The sequence below is a fragment of the Bos mutus genome, chromosome 27 (genome assembly GCF_027580195.1).
Source record: "Bos mutus isolate GX-2022 chromosome 27, NWIPB_WYAK_1.1, whole genome shotgun sequence".
NCBI lineage: Eukaryota > Metazoa > Chordata > Mammalia > Artiodactyla > Bovidae > Bos > Bos mutus.
The window spans coordinates 12,445,674-12,462,553 of NC_091643.1; the positions used below are offsets into that span (position 1 = coordinate 12,445,674).

The 16,880-nt window shown below is 57.4% G+C and overlaps 1 protein-coding gene across 2 annotated transcripts in view; it reads right to left on the reverse strand.

The window, feature by feature from the left end:
* The window catches only part of ADGRA2 (adhesion G protein-coupled receptor A2), a 36,484-nt gene that overhangs the window by 8,233 nt on the left and 11,371 nt on the right, over positions 1 to 16,880 (reverse strand). Inside the window, exons 2-9 of one of the 2 annotated variants that reach the window (XM_070364324.1) lie at positions 15,382 to 15,453; positions 3,697 to 3,768; positions 3,379 to 3,450; positions 3,132 to 3,203; positions 2,710 to 2,873; positions 2,156 to 2,369; positions 1,190 to 1,354; positions 381 to 579 (exon numbers count right to left, since the gene is read on the reverse strand). In XM_070364324.1, the coding sequence (XP_070220425.1) occupies positions 381 to 579; positions 1,190 to 1,354; positions 2,156 to 2,369; positions 2,710 to 2,873; positions 3,132 to 3,203; positions 3,379 to 3,450; positions 3,697 to 3,768; positions 15,382 to 15,453 (1,030 nt within the window). The remainder of the gene's footprint in view (positions 1 to 380; positions 580 to 1,189; positions 1,355 to 2,155; positions 2,370 to 2,709; positions 2,874 to 3,131; positions 3,204 to 3,378; positions 3,451 to 3,696; positions 3,769 to 15,381; positions 15,454 to 16,880) is intronic. The other variant, XM_070364325.1, reaches the window with a different exon arrangement.

The following is a 16,880-nucleotide window of genomic DNA, read 5'->3' on the forward strand; positions in this document are numbered from 1 at the left end:
GGCCTGGGGAGCAGGGTCCTGCCCACGTCTGAGTCTGATCCTGATGGGAGAGGCAGATGTAAAGAGCGAGGTCTGCACGACTCAGGCGCCATCCGGCTGCACCACCCCTAAGGACAACGGGACGACCTCACACTTTCCTCTTAAGACGGACCTTGCTGTACTGGGGGACAAAGATGATCGGGGTGGCCCTCCCGTCCCAAGTGTGGCCCTGGAGAGTCTGAAACCCCTGGAAGAGGAGACGAGCACGAGACACGGTGCTGGCCCCATGGCTCCTCGCCGTGCCTCCCAAGGACGCAGGGGCCCCCAGCCCCGTGGGGCCAGCCAGCTTCTCCCCTTCCCCTTCCCCTTCCCCATGGCCTCCACCCCCGCCCCGGCCTCACCAGCACGAAGGTGTAGAGCACCCGGGTGATGTCGTTGGTGTACAGGCAGTGGGAGTAGTCCCCCGGCTCCCAGCGGCCGGCGCGGTCGCACCGGCGGGAGGCTCGGGTGCCAGGAGCTCCCCCGCTCAGGGGCACCGAGGTGAAGGGGTACTGCAGGCAGGACTGGTAGGCTGTGATGCCAGCCAGAGTTCGTGGCCACCTGGGGGCAGAGGTAGAGAGTTGCCGATGACCCAGGCTCCTCAGGACCAGGGTCCGTCCCTTCTCTGCCCTGAGAACTGTGAGGCCAGATCCCTTGGGAGCTGGAGGCAGGGTCCAGAAGAGGCTGTGTGGACTGGAGTTAAAGGGCTTCCCAAGCTCCCCCTGAGTTCTTAAGCTGTGTTTGTTGGGACAGTGCTGTCATTGCTACGGGGCTGGCCTTGGAGTTCTGAGTTCAGGTCACTTATACTTTCTGGGCCTCAGTCTTCTTAGCTGTAGGATGGGAGAATAACACCTTCCCTGACTAAGGGAGAGGCCCCTGGGATATTAAAATGTGACATCTGTCATGGGAGAGTTTTGTCAACTATGCATATAGGGAAGCGACTGCACCCCCCCCGCAAGAAAAACCCCAAACCCCTGTTTGTTCTGCACAGCACATCTTGAAGGGTGATTTTATACAAAAGGATATATGGTCTCTCTAAACACACCAACGAGACTTGGAGCTGAATGACAAGAGAAAGTGTTTTCTCCATCTTAGAGCAGGTCGGGGGACTGTTCACCCGCGTCTCAGAGGCTGGCTGCGGGGGCAGGGGATGGCCAGGGGTGTCCCAAACCTGAAGTCCCCGCGGTTGTTGGCGACACGCTCAGCGGGGCAGTAGGAAGCCGAGGTCTCCAGCACCACGATCTCCACCTTCTTGCTGGCGTTTCCCTGGACCGTGGACACGGAGCACTCCCATTCGCCTGAGGCCCACACGCCGATGTGAGACAGGGTCAGCTCGCTGCGGGCGGGCGGGCAGGCGGGCGAGGGCTGGCTGGAGGTGCTCCTGGCGGCCACGCCACCCTCCCCGAACGCCCGGGTGCCGGCTTCAGGCTCTTTTCTTTTTTTTTTTCGGTTGAGTCATGCAAGATCTTAGTTTCCCCACCAGAGATGGAACCTGGGCCCCCGGCAGTGGGCCACCAAGGAAGTCCCCCAGGCTCTGGGCCAAGGGTACAGGCTCATACTCCTGTAACGCTGGCCTTACGACAGTGTTTTTCTGGGCTTCAATCTCCCCACCCTCATCATGGAGGTAATAAAACCTCTCTTGCAAGACGTTTGCAGAGAGCAAGTCCAATAATACAAGTGAGACCCTCTGTATCCTTGTAAAGGTACTGAAGAAATGTCAGATTTAATCAGTTTTCTTCCTATCAGGCAAGCTGTAGGGCTTCCCAGGTGGCTCAGTGGTAAAGAATCCACTTGCCAATGTAGGAGACTCTGATTTGATCCCTGGGTCAGGAAGATCCCCTGGAGAAGAAAATGGTAACCCACTCCAGTATTCTTGTCTGGGAAATCCCATGGACAGAGCAGCCTGGCTGCTACAGTTTCTGTGAGGTTGCAGAAGAGTTGGACATGACTTAGTGACTAAAACAACAATTCAATTTGTATCCCTCACACAGACCATTTCTGACTTAGTTCTGGATCTGCATAAACGTGCCCACAGATATTCCCAGGAGCAGACCAGCTCCTGTCGGGGGTGGGTGGGTGAGGGTTCTGGCTTCCCCCGCCCATGCTCTGGGCTGAGAAGGGGCTGCGGGGCCTGTACCTGGTGATGAAGGTGCAGTCGTGGACCAGGCTGTCGGCCAGCAGGACGCCCGCCTGCTCGTCGCCCTCCACGGGGGCCCGGTTGTGGTACCAGCGGATGCGGGTGTCGTTGCCCAGGTAGCTGGCCGAGCACTGGAAGGGCAGCCGGTCACCCTGGAAGACCACTTGGCGGAGGGATGGGATGAGGTGGTGTGTGTGGAGCTCTAGGGCCCCCTCTGCGGGCGGGGACACGGGGAGTGAGCCTGAGTGTCAGGTGAGGACCAGGCCCCTCTGTCTGGAGCCCACTCTAGTTCAGAAGGAGGGGAGGGAGTGTCTCCAGAGATTAAAGCAGAGGAAAGGAGCAGGTGGGTTTTGAACAGTAAAAGTGCTTCTTTCCACAGCATGCTTTATCACCCCAAGAGGTGGGACCAGATGAAAAACATAAACCAAGCAGCACTCCCCAAGGAAGTTTAGAAAATCGGATGGAGGATGGGTCCCCAGTGGGGTCTAAGGGAGAGGACGCCCTGGAGACCAAGCCCACCGCCTCAGGAGCCTTGAGGGCTTGGGTCTGCTCACCGCAGCGCAGCTGGGCCTCTTGGAGGCCGGCCAGGGCCTGGGCGTGCAGGGCGCTGGGGTAAGCACAGAGCGTGCGCTCCGACAGCTGCAGGGAGCGGTTGCGGGCCCAGGGAAGCAGCCAGCGCAGGTGGCAATCGCAGGTCAGGAACTCGGTGCCGAAGTCCCTGCAGAGGGTGGAGGGACCCAGGGTAGAGCAGAGGGGTTCCCTGGGCTCCCGGGGTGGGGATGGAGCCCCAGGGAGAGACAGAGGCCGGAGAGGGCAAACTCCGTCCGGTGTGTGGGAGCACCCTGCGGTGCTCTGCGGCTTCGCCCAGCCCAGCGTCCGCCCCGCCTCCTCAGAAGGCTGGCCACGTGGTCGCAGTGCTTATGTGTCCCCCTCCTGGCTGAGGAAGGAAGCAGGGGCCTGGGGAAAGGGTACTCACACCGCCTTAAGGGCTGGCAGCTCATCAAAGACCCCAGGTTGCAGACTGGAGAAGATGTTTCCAGATATGTTTCTGCAGGGGAACAGGGAGACGGGATCTTAGGTTCTCCCTGGGCTGGGGGTGAGCCGTGAGAATGCAGAGCCCATGAGGGTCTGGGGAGCCTTCCCTCGAACCGCTCCCCGGCTCCCCGCCCCCCACACCACCCCCGGCCCCCACCCCCACCCCACCTTCCCTGCCCCGCACTCACAGTCGGAGGAGCCTGGGGAGGCCCTGGAAGGTTCCGGAGGTGAGACAGCCGATCCGGTTGTTGGAGAGGTCCCTGGAGAGACACGCAGACCCTCAGCATGTCGGCCACGTGGCCGCACATGGGTCCACGCGTGAGGGACACGTGTGAGGCTGGGGCTTGTGTAGGGAGCGGAGAAAAAGGGGATGGGGTTGGGGCGTGAAGTGTCAGCCCCCCGACCCCATATGTGCGGTGAAGAGGGACGGTGGGTGACTGGGATCAATGGGACCTCCTCCAGGGATGTGGGGCCAGGGCAGGGGGTGGTCAGGACACGCCACTCACAAGCGCTTCAGCTCCCCCAGACCCAGGAAGGCGCCGGGCTGCACCGTGCTGATGACATTGTTTCTCAGGTCCCTGCAGGAGACAAGCGGGGGCCCTGACACCTCACCCACTCGGGGGGCACACGGCCCACCTGGGTGGGCAGCTCCTGCCCTAGTCGGGGCTGGGGTCTCTGTTGCCCTCTAAATCTCTGCTTTTTTCAGTGCCAGCCAGGAGGCCTCACGAAGGACCTGGCCCCTCAGAGGGGTGCCCGCGGCCTCCCCGGCTCCCTGGTTAGACCTGCGCAGGGAGGGTGCAGAAGGGCCTCGGACGGACAGACGAATGAGGCGGCAAACCCGGTGGAAATGGGAGGGGAGGGCCCAGACCCTGGTGTCAGGAGGCTCCAGCTGCTACGAGCTGCCCCGAGTTTCTCCATCTCTCAGGGCTGCCATGGCGTCGTTTGAAAACGGGCATGACGGTCCTCTGCGGACTGCCGTGCCGCGCTCAGTCCCCCAGTCGTGTCCGACTCTCTGTGACCCCATGGACCGTAGCCCGCCGGGCTCCTCCTCTGACCACGGGGATTTGCCACACAAAGGTACAGTCTCCTCGAGCCTGGCTACGGGAGGTATTCTGGAGTTAATCCTGTGGCCCTCCCCTCCTGGCAGGTGAGGAAGAGTCCCCGGCTGGCTGGCTGTTGCGGGATGCTGCCTGCTATCCATCACCTGGCTGCACCCCTCAGCCCTCAGATGGGGAAGCTGAGGCCATGGGGGCCACCAGCCACCTTCCGCCAGGTCTCCTCGGAGCCCCCAGTGCAGACAGAGGGCGGCAGGGGAACTGTCACCTCAGGTTGGCCTCCAGCAGGTCACAGATTGGACTGAAGGAAAGATGGTGACTGCCCCCTGGGCTCCCCAGGGCCAAGGAGCACCCCCCAGGAGTGACCTGCAGGGTGGCCGAGTCTGTGGCTCAGATTCAACCGCACAGCCAGAGTGTCACCCTCCCTCCCCTCTGTCACGTCCCAGAGGGGCGGCAGAGACTGAAGAGACCGTCCCTGGGGACCAGCCAGTGCCCACCTGGCCCCAGCACCCCCACCAGACCCGGCAGCCCTCTGGGACCACCAAGGTGAGGGCCGGACCCCGGCTTGCATCAGCGCCCCATCCTCTGTGTGGTCACAGCAGCAGGAGAGGGGCTGGCGGACCAGCCTCTCGCCCATACTCCCCGGGGCCCACCTGGGTCTTTCCTGAACCAAACCAGCACAGGCTCAGCGCTCACAGAGACCCCACCAGGAGGCCTCACTGCCCACTGGGAGGGGGCTGCAGGCTCTCCACTCTGCTTCCTGCTTTCCAGCATCCTCTCAGGCCCCCCGGAGCGCCCAGGAGAGAGGCGAGCACGGCTGGGGGTGGGGGGGTGCGGTGGTGTTCCTGGAGTAACCCAGCTAGCTCGCTGGTGGGGCCCACCTGCTTTCCAAGGCCTGGCCATCCCCAGCCCCAGCCCCAGAAAGGGGCTCTTGGCTTTGCAGGCCAAAGCCTCGGGGGCACCTCTGGATTCTGGGCAGGAGGGGGTTAACTGACCAGCTCCCTGCTGGGGGAGAGGAAATGGGTGTCCAGGATGGGGAGGCGCCTTCCCACCAAGGGGCCTGTTTTCACACGGGCCAGCCCAGCTGGGGACAAAAACACCCAGAGAGACACAGAGAGACAGAGAGAGAAACAGAGACAGACAATAACAGAGAGAGAGAGAGAGACAGAGAGATGGAGAGATGGAGTCAGACAGACACAGAAAGAGACAGAGAGATGGAGACAGGCAATAACAGAGAGATCGAGAGACGGAGAGACAGACATAAACAGAAAGAGACAGAGACAGACAAACAGAGAGAGATGGACCATGTCCCCTGCCCAGCCCTGCCCCTGGGCCGGGGTCCTCACACCTCAGCGCCCTCTCCCACCGAGGAACTGGCCTCCATAACCCTGCGCCCCTTGAGAAAGAAGAGGAAGCCATCAGGGTGTGTCCCACGGGGTGACTTCCACCCCCAGGGTGCAGGCAGGGAATGTGCGAGAACGCAGCGCCCAGAAGGCTCCTTCAAGGGTGGAGTCTGGAGATGGGGACGGCCCCCACCCCGAGCTGCCCTTCCTGCCCGCTCCCCGCCCCCACTTGCTGCCCAGAGCCCCACCCGCGCAGCCCCCGCCTCCGATGCCTCTCCGGCCTGTGCCCCCTGGCCCCTCTGGGGGTCTGGCTGTTCTCAGGGCTCTGCCTCCCACCCCGCGCGGGGGAAACACATTCCTCATTGTGTCACTTCCCTTCATGGGCTGCCAAGGGGCCCGGGCTGCAGCCCCCCGCCCCTTCCCTCTCTGCTCACTGTATATTCTCATTTCCTCCCCGCCCCCGCCCCCCGCAAGAACCCCCACCCAGCTGCCCCACTGATGCTCCACAGATGGGAGCAAGGCAGGCGGCTTGGGCCCAGCCCCTTCCTGCCCCGGGTTTCCTGCAGCCCCCGCCGGCCACCGGGGCCTTTGGAGAGGGGAGCTTCCAGCGAGTGTCTGCAGTCCTGACCCCCTAGTCTCACACCCGCAGAGCAGCTTCCGGGGTGGGCAAGGCAGCCCTTGGACAGAGTGTCCTCAGAGTTGGCCCGGATCTACCAGTCCCTGGTCCTCTCCAGGGGGAGAGGGGCACAGGCCAGGGGCAGCTCCCTGCGCTGAACTGATAGCCCGATGGGGGCTGCTCCCCCCCACCGCCCCTAGCAGCTCAGGCCTCCTGGTCCCCAAGGTGGGGGCGCAGCTCTGGGGCTGTACCCTCCCTTGTGGTAGGAGATGCTCACACAGAACCATGGGCCTCTGAGGCCCCTACCGGTTGGTTGGTGGTTCAGCACCTTCCTGGCTGAGCGGAATCCTTTTTTGAGTATCTGCTGCGGGCTATGGAGTCCCGCCCCAGAAGAATGCACTACCCCCCAGTACTCTGCACCTGATTTCAGAGGCCCGTGGAACCCAGGTTACAAACCCCTGCTCTGGTCTTTCTCATCTGATCCCTTCATCTCTTAGGTGAGGTCACAAGGACGCATGGATGCGTCCATGATGTGCGTCCTTCTGTAATCTCCCGCCCCCTGTCTGCTTCCACAGGGCCCTCCCTGGTCCTGGAACCTGGCGAAAAGGCAGCTTATGCGCGGAACCTCCCTCCCCACCCCCACCACGCCTAATCCAGACCAGGCTCCCCGACTCCAGACATATCCCTCTCCCTGTATCTGTGCCCACACGGAGGAGTAGGATCCCCCTATGGCAGAAGTTGGGGGGCAGGGGACTCCTGGGAGCAAATCTCACCCTATACCCTTCTTGGGGAAGAGGAGCTCAAGGAGCTGAGTGTGTAAGATTGAGTGTGTGAGTGCAAGGAGCTGAGTGTGTAAGACTGTGTGAGCACAAGCAATAAAACAGCAGATTGATTGATAGGTTGGACTTGAAAATTTTAAACCTTTGCTCTTGAAAGAATATCACCCAAGAAAGGGCAACCCATGGGATGAGAGAAGATATTTGCAAATCATATATCTGATAAGGGACTTTTATCTAGATTATATAAAGAACTTACAACTCAATGATAAAAAGACAAATTGTCCAGCTGAAAAAATGAGCAGGGGATGTGAACAGACATTTCTCCAAAGAGAATATACCAATGACCAATGAATGCATGAAGAGGTGCTCAACACCATTAGGGAAATACTTGTCCACTAAGATGGTTATAATTTAAAAAACAGAGACTGGAATCCTTATATGTTATTGATGGGAGCGTAAAATGGCGCAGCCACTTTGGAAAACAGCTTGGCAGTTAAAGCTACCATTGTTTGTTGTTGTTTTGTTGTTTAGATGCTAAGTTGTGTCTGACTCTTGTGTGACCCCATGGACTGGAACCTGCCAGAGTCCTCTCTGTCCATGGATTTCCCAGGCAAGAATACTGGAGTGGGTTGCACTTCCTTCTCCAGGGGATCTTCCCGACCCAGGGATTGAACCTGTGTCTCTTGCTTTAACAGGCGAATTCTTGACCACTGAGCCACCAGGGAAGCCCTACATGACCCAGCAATTCCACTCCTTGGTACATATCCAAGAGAAGTGAACACACACGCACACAAGAACATACACGGAATATCCATAGCAGCACTGTTCATAAGCCCCAAGTGGAAACACCCCAAATGCCTATCAACTTATGAATGAAGAAATAAAATATGCTCTCTTCATACGATGGAATAGTATTTGGTCATAAAAAAAGAATGATGTAGAGACTTCCCTAGTGGTCCAGTGGTTAAGAACCTGCCTGCCAATGCATGGGACACAGGTTCAATCCTTGGTCAGGGAACTAAAATCCCACATGCCGTGGGTTAACTAAGCCCACGCACCACAGCAAAGATCCTGTGTGCCACAACTAAGACACAATGCAGCCAAAAATAATAATTAAAGAAATAAACAGGAAATGACGTGCTAATACATAGTATATGGACGAACTTGGAAAACACTGTGCTTCATGAAAGAATGCAGTTACCAAAGATCACATACAGCGTGGTCCTCTGTGTATCTGTCTCTGTAGGTTGGCCAGGCGAATCTACAGAGACAGAAAGTAGCTTAGTGGTTACTTGTGGTTGCTGTTTGAGTCACTAAGTTGTGTCTGACTCTTATGGGACCCCATGGACTGTAGCCCTCCAGGCTCCTCTGTCCATGGGATTTCCCAGGCAAGAATACTGGAGTGGGTTGCCATTTCCTTCTCCGGGGGATCTTCCTGACCCAGAGATCGAACCAGAGACTCTCCTGCATTAGCAGGCGGATTCTTTACCACTGAGCCACCTGGGAAGCCCAGCATTTGCTCAGGGCTGGGAAATACAGAGGGTGGAGGATGGGGGGAGTGATTGGTAACGATTCAAGGTTGGTTTAGGGGATGATGAAAATGTTCTAAAATTAGATGATGATGATGAATGCACAGCTGTAAGTGTACTCAAAAACCACTGGATCCTACCCTTTAAACGGGTGAACTTTATGGTATGTAAATTAGGTCTCACTAAACTATTGAGTGTGTGAGCTTGTATGACAGTACGTATTTGAGTGTGTGTGTGTGTATGTGTGTGAGTGTGTACCCACACTCGGACAGGGTGGGGCAGCACGAAGCTGGCTCCCTCTGGCCCCCACAGACCTCCCTGCTTGTGGGTTTGAAAACCAAATTATAGGTTTGGAGGCCGCAGAGCAGCTCCCTTGGGCCCTCCAGGACTTTCAGGGTTCCTTAGAAAGTGGGGGGGAGGGCTGGCTGCGGAGTGGGCACGACACCCCCGCAGGTACAGAGGTTGTCTAGGGGAGGCGGGAAAGGGAGAGGTCTTGGGGGCCAGGAGGAAAACCCAGACGGTCCGAGGCTCCCTCCCACCCGCATGCCCCGGGCCCCTCTTGTCTCTGACCTCATCCAATAGGTATTTATGCAGCACATACCCGTGCCAGGCCTTGGGCCTACAGCAGCGAGCAGGAGGGCTGTCCCTGGACCCATTAGCCTCCCTGCCCGGGCCTTCGGGCAGCCTCTGCTCCGCGTTCCTCTCCGGCGGCGCGGGCCGGGAGGGCAGTGGGGGCGGGGGTGGGGTACGCCAGAGCCCGGCCCCCGGCCCCGCCCACAGATTAATGGAAGCCACCTGGCTGGGGAGCCTCAGTCCCCCGCCCGCCCCCCACCGTTCCCGTGAGCATCCGCGTCTAATGAGAGCCCCAGCGCCGCCGCATACCAGCCCCCGGGGCTCATTAATCTCATTAGGCAACGACAAATCATCCCGGGCCTCGGCTCCAGGCTCCCACCCCGGGCCCTCGGCTCCAGGCGTGCTCAGGCCACTGGGGGCGTGCGCGCGTCCACGCGGACCCACAAGCAGGCCCGCACGCCCAGTCCGGGGCTCCCTCGGCCTTCACCCCACCCCGCGAGGGGGCTGTCTGCGCCGTGGCCCGCTCGGGTCTGCGGGGAAAGTCCGGTGGCCGGGTCCCTGCTGAACGCACGGAGATGCGCGGGACCCGAGAGACGATCCGATCGCCGGCGAGACCTTTCCGCGCAGACACTTCGTCTCCACCACCGCATGCCCGGGGCTGGGGCCTGCGGATGAATCAAGCGATCAGGGGTGGCTGGTATGACATCTTGCCACTTAGAACTCTTTTGAGGAGCAGGGGACCGCCTGTACTGAGAGCCCGAAGTGTCCCCCTGCTGTCGTCCTGGGTGAGAGCCTCTTACCCCGGTGATCGCCCATCAGGGAGCCGCGCCTTGCCCTTTGATCCAGGCGAGAAGCCTGCAGCTTGCACAGGCACCCGGAAGGTGAAGGATGGAGGGGCAATTACATCCCAGTCTCTTTTCACTCCAGGGCGAAGTCCTGTGCCTTTTCATCACCAGTCCCTTCACCCAAAGGTCCTTCCCCTGGACAACAGGCTAGTCTGCGCTGAGGGGCGGTGGGCCACGGGGCTCAGAGGCAGGGGGTCGCAAGTCTGGGCTCTTCAGCCACAGGCCTGGACTATCCTTGAACCTTGCCAGGCTATTTCAGGTTCTCCTGTCCAGCCTGCCTAGCTGATAAAGGTGTGTCTCCCCACCCCACCCCACCCTACCCCTCCCGGGGCCACGGGTCCACCCATGGGATTGTCTCAGGCACGTTCCCTCGGGGGGCCCTTTTTGTGTCCTCTCCCCTATACCTCGGGGCTCTGCACTGCAAAACAGGGGCCCCTTACACCCCACCCATCTGCAGAGGCCAGAGGGGCACTCGGCATGGGCAGGCAATTCTGGCAGTTCCTGGAGCAGCCCAGACTGAGTTACGGGCGGGCTGATAACTCCCATGGGACTTGCTGCCTGGCCGTGGGATGTGAAGCTGCCACTGGCTCCACCGAGGCAGCCTGGACAGCCCAGTCCAAGAGGACAGAGAGATCAGTGTTTCCTGGCACCAACTGCACACCAGGCCATGGCGTCTCATTCGCGATGAATAGGCCCACAGTGTAGGGGTCATCTGGTCCGCTGGTTCCCAACCCCGACGGGCATGAGAATTGCCTGCCTACCTTGTCAGCGATTCCCAGGCCCTTGCTGACCTGATCATTAGCATCTCCAGGACCAGAGCCCAGGGCCTCTCTCCACCTCTGGGGAGTGACTGAGATGATCACTCTATGTGTCAGACTATAGCCGCGTTCCTTAACCCCGGGGCCACAGACTGGTACCGATCCCTAGCCCATAGGAACCAGGCTGCATAGGAGGAGGTGAGCAGCAGGTGAGCAACTGAGGCTCAATCTGTGTTTACGGCCGCTCTCCATCACCTGCATTACTGCCTGAGCTCCGCTTCCTCTCGGATCAGCGGTGGCAGCATTAGATTCTCATAGGAGCACAAACCCTCACCCTAGAATCAAGGCAGAATATCATGAGATTGCCACTACATAGAAATAAAGTGCGCAATAAATGTAATGCACTAGAATCATACAGAAACCACCCCCCACCCTGTCCGTGGAAAATTTGTCTTCCACAAAACTGGTACCCAAAAAAGTTGGGGACTGCTGGACTATAGCACCCAGTGACTTAATCAGTCACTAATCTGGGTGCTGCTGTGGAGGTATTTTGAAGATGTGGTTTTAACATCTACCGATGAATCTATCAGTTGACTTTAAATAAAGGAGATGACTTTGCTAACATTGGTGGGCCTTGTCCAACCATTTGAAGGGCCTGAGAGTAAAAACCGAGGTTTTCCAGAGTAGTTCTGCCTTCAGACTGCAGCATCCATTCCTGCCTGACTCTCCAACCTGCTGACCGGTCCTACAGATTTTGGATTTTCCAGTCCCCACAATTCACACTACAGTCCATGGGATCACAAATAGTCAGACACAGCTGAGCGCATGCACACACACACACACACACACACACACACACACACAATTACATGAGACATTTTTTTTTTTTTTTTGAGACATTTTCTTAAAATAAATTTATGTTGTTGTTTAGTCACTAAGTTGCGTCCAACTCTGAGATCCCATGGACTGTAGCCCGCCAGGATTCTCTGTCCCTGGGATTTTCCAGGCAAGAATACTGGAGTGAGTTGCCATTTCCTTCTCTAGGGGCTCTTCCTGACCAAGGGATCAAATCTACTTTGACAGAAGTCTCCTGCATTAGCAGGTGGATAAAGAAATAATTTCTTAGAATTCCCCTGCAGTCCAGTGGTTAGGACTTGGCACTTTTACTACCATGGGGCTGAGTTCAATCCCTGGTCAGGGAGCTAAGATCTAGAAAGCTTTGCTGTGTAGCTAAAATATTTAACTACTAACTAAATGTATGTTTATGTAAGGCTCAGACATATCTGACTCCTTGCAACCTCATGGACTGCAGCCTGCCAGGCTCCTCTGTCCACGGAATTTTTCAGGCAAGAATACTGGAGTGGGTTGCAATTTCTTTCTCCAGGGAGTCTTTGCAATCCAGGAATTGAGCCTGTGGCTCTTGCATCTCCTACATTGGCAGGTGAATTCTTTACCACTAGTGCCACCTGGGAAGCCCAACTGATTGACTAATTTCTTTGCCTATTTATATAAGGACACACACATTCATCTCCTTTCGGTGCTGTCTCCCTCTGCAGAAGGCTGACTGATATAGCGGTGCTCAGCCAGGCTCGAGGCCCTGGGCTCCTCCAGCCCCGCACTGCCTCTCCATCCTGGGGAAGTGCGGGCGCCTGCTGAACCCAGCATCCCCTTCTGCTTCCCCTCCTCTGAAAGCCCAGGTGGCCGTGTCACTGGGCTCTTTGATATTTTTTCCTTCTCCTGAAACACCGTGGGTATCGCCCACACCCAAGGATCATAGAGTTTAAAATCCAGAAGGCACTTTACAAACCACCCTGTCTCTCCACTTTTAACCAATGAGCAAACCTAAGGCTCCATCTGACCCCACCTCGCACCACTCCCCAGTCTTGCTGCCCTCTTTGGGCGCCTCAAACTTACCAGCCAGACTGGACCCCAGGGCTTTCCAACCTGCTGCTGCCTCTGCCTCCAGAAGGCTACCTGCCGGTCAGCTTCCTCCCTCCCAAGGGCTCGGGCTCCATCAACTCCAGCAAGGCCTTAACCTCACTACATCAAATAGCATCTCCACTCCAGAGCTTTCTGTCCCCCTTTCCCTGCTGGCTGTTTTTCTCTGCAGCATTCAGGGTCTTCTGATTTATTGTTCAGTTCTTGGCTATTGTCTGGGTCCTGTCCGTGGCAGGTGAGTTCCATGGGGCAGACACCTGGCCTGCTGTGTTCACTCTTGACGCCCAGCGTGCAGCCTGGCACACAGAGGGGGCTCAAGAAACATCTCGAGAGCGGACAACTAGGTGATTCCTAACATGGCAGGGGCATTTAGTCATTACCCCAACTCCAGTCCCACTGTTCTCTGCCTGCCTCCATGGTTTGACAGGGGCCCCTGGTGGCTCAAACGGTAAAGATTCTGCCTGCAGTGTGGGAGACCTGGGTTTGATCCCTGTGTCGGGAAGATCCCCTGGAGAAGGAAATGGCAACCAACTCCAGTATTCTTGCCTGGAGAATCCCACGGACAGAGGAGCCTGGCGGGCTACAGTCCATGGGGTCGCAAAGAGTCGGACACGACTGAGCGACTTCACTTTCACTTTCAGCGTGGTTTGAATGCACCTGCAGTGCAGTGATTCAGGTCCCCGTGGGTACTGTAGGTTTGCGTGGGGTGTCGGGGAGAGGGCCATCTTCTCATCTTCATCAGAAAATCTACCCTCCTGGGACTGAAGGATGACCCAGCAGACGCAGCAAGTGGGCAGACCCAGCATGTCTGGGGCTGATGAGGCAAGACGGAAAAGCTGGAAGCATGTCCTAGAGGCTTCCAGAGGCTTCTGCGGTTAGTCTTTCTCCAAAAGATCCCTGGAGGGAGCATCTGGTTTCTGGCATTTCAGCCCTCTAAGACCTGGGCTGAGTGCAGGAATTATAGCTCCCGAGTGCTTAGCTGCTCCTGAGAGAGAAAATCTTTCCCTTTTTGTTGGTACCTAACAAGTGTTTTTTTTTTTGCTTTTATACAAAGGTTTTTTTTTTTTTTTTAATTAATAAAACATTTTGTTTTAAAAAATACTCCGTGAGAAAAAAATAACTATAAAATGCAAACTTGTTGTTATCTTTTAGTTGTTAAGTCATATCCAACTCTTTGAGACTCCCATGGACTCTATCTTGCCAGGCTCTTCTGTCCATGAGATTTCCCAGGCAAGAACAGAGGGATGGCTTTCCATTTTCATCTCCACGAGTGTTTTTTTAAACTTATTTAAAATTTTTGGCTGTGTCACTTGGCATTCGGGATCTTACTTCCCTGATCAGGGATCATATCTGTGCCCCCTGCAGTGGACACTCAGAGTCTCAACCACTTGGACTGCCAGGGAAGTCCCTAATGAGTCTTTTAAAAAGGAATTTGGTGGCAGCCCTTCCTCCCTGTTGGAGCAGACTGGTCATGGCTGTGTGTGTTCACGGCCAGCATCCTGGGACCCCTCCCAACTCCAAGATGCCCAGGTCACACGGAACACGCTCTGCCTTGCCACCCCCACGAACCCAGCCAGGCCACTAAGCTTTCCCCGAGCCCCAAGGGAACTGGGAGAGGGGCTTGCCCTTCTCTTGGGAAGTGGGCATCATGGAGACAACCTCATGAGATTATTGTCCCGGTTAAAGATCTCACATAGATACTGCTTCTCTACTACCCTTGAACTTTCTAGCCTTCCCTGAGCCCTCCTTTGGACTTCACAGAAACTCCGACCTGCTTCATTTTTCTATATATGGCATGGTCTGTGGGCTCACGAGACGGTAATCTCTTTGGCTCTTTGAAAGGAGGCGTCCGCCTTATCCTTGAGTAGCCTCCATCACTCTGATCTAAGCTTTTTAGGCAAAATGGTACTGGAGGGGACAGGGCCCTGCTGGAGGCCTTGGGAATGCTCAGGGGGTGGAAGCAGAGATGGGAGATGGCAGTGGGGGGCTTGGAGGTGGGGGAGCTAGAGAGGGTCCGGCTCCAGCAGGGACAGGAGGCCCAGGTGTCCCGTGGAGAAGACAGGACCCAAAGCTGTTGTACAGGCTGTGGATCAGAAGCTGCCAACTGAACGGGGAACTGAGAGAGGGCTCAATTCAATCCTCTCCTTTGGTACCGACTTTGCCCGTGATAGAGGCAGGTCCCCAACTCGGGGAAGGAGCTTCTCTCGGGCTAGCAGGACCCTTGCCAAGCGAAGGCCCCACCACCAGCTCCAGCCCCACAGGGCAGCTGATGCAACAGTAATCAGGGTGGTGGGGGAACAGTGAGTGGGAGAATTGGACGTGACCCGCTGTCCCCACCCTTGGCCAGGACTCTGGCCCCTGGGAGCTTTGTTTATTGCTTGTGTTTAGGGAAGCAGGAAAGAGGCCCCAGTCACACTAAACCCTCCCTCTGCCCGGTCTGCTGGGCCCCCAGCTGGGAGGGGGCGGTGGCTTCTGGCCAGTTAAGGGGTTTGGCCCTTGGAGCTAATTGCTCATTAAAGAGCGTTAATGAGCTTCCCACAGCCCCACCCCTGCCTGGACCAGCGAGGTGTCCCCAGGCCTCTCAGCTGTCCCCGGGGAGGGAGCGGGTCTCTCTTTCCCAGACCAGCCCCTCCGCCCTCCACTTGGTGGTCAAGTCCAACTGTGGGCCCTGCTCCGCCAGCAGGTTCTGGGTCGCGTTGCCCCTTGGCAGTTAGCACCCCTCATTCTCCCTGGCCCACCCCGCCTGAGCACTTACAGTTTCTCCAGCAGGGACAGTCCCAGGAAGGCTCCGCTCCGGAGGCCAGTGATCTTGTTGTTGCTCAAGAGCCTGGAGAACCGGGGAGAACACAGATGGGAGAAGAACACTTGCCTTCTGCGTAAGTGGCGCCCCCTGACGTTGTGCAAGGAGCAGCCCCACCCTGGGCTCTAGGAGACCACGGGGAGGAGCCAGCCAATAGCTCGGGCAGAATACAGTCAGCCCACTGAGCCCCAGCTCCGCCATGTCAACCTGCCCGGGATCCCGCAGCCTGGATCTGACTTGGGCTCCATATAAGCAGGCATGCTACTCTGTTTCCACCTGGGAATCACAGGCCCAAGCCCACAGCCCCACCTTTCTCCCCCACCCCGATAGCTCTGTCTTGCTCAAGCCGTCAGCCTTGACCTGAGGACAGTGATGGGCAGAAAGGTCTAGCAAGTAGAACAAGAAGCCCAGTAGGTGTGGGGGCAAGTGGAAGGGATTGCCCTTCCTTGGGGTCTCCATCACTCTGGGAGCTCAGGGCCTCACCAGAAGGGGACCCCTCCCTCCCTGCCCTCAAAGACCCCCAACTCAGAGGAACAGAGTGCCTGTGCGTCCCTAAGCCTGTCTACAACCTTGACAAGAAACTGATGGAGTCCTGGGCACCCCCCGCTCCAGGGAGCCCAAGCCTCAGGCTCTGCCTCTGAGTCTTTGTTTGTTTATTTGTTTGTACTGGTGGGAGGCGGAAAGGGGGCCCCAAGTTCCTGACGGAACCCACTCTGCCCACCCACTCGGTCTTTCTCTGCCAGGCTCCCCGCTGGGAGGAGAGAGATCCAGACCAGTCAAAGGGCTCATCCCTTGAGTTAATTGCTTATTAAAAAGCTTTAATGAGGGACTTCCCTGGTGGTCCAGAATTTAAGACTTATGCTTCCACTATAGGGGGCGTGGGTTCGATCCCTGGTTGGGGAACTAAGATCCTACATGCCATGTGAGACCAAAAAAAAAAGGCTTTAATGAGCCTCTCAGCCCAAGCTCTTGCAAAGGGTTTCCCATCTTTGCTCTGAGCAGTGGAGAGCAGACCTGGGAAGGCCAGAGGGGCAGGCCTCCGGCCTCCTCTCCAGTGGGCAGCCTCGGGGCTGGACAGTAAGAGAGAGGGCAGGGGGCAGGGACTGGGCATGATAGGGGCTGTCCGAGCTCTGTGCAAAGCCTCCTGGAAGTGGGTGGGTGCACATACCAGCCCAACAGTGAGAGGACCCCAGACATCTGCGCTACTCCAAGTTCAAGGGGCATGTGGAGGGCAGACCGTGGCCGGATGGAGGCACGGGCGGGAAGGGCTTTGTGGGTGAAGGGAAAGAGGTGCAGCTCATCTCCTTCCCTGCTTTCTCCGCTCTGCAGAGAGGCCCCCTCCTCCCCTCCTGGACCCCGCCTCACTGTCTCTCCACCTCATCATCCACAGTGACCATGTGGACGGGTTCCGGGGAAGTGCTATGTTTCCAAAGTGCTTCACACACACACACACA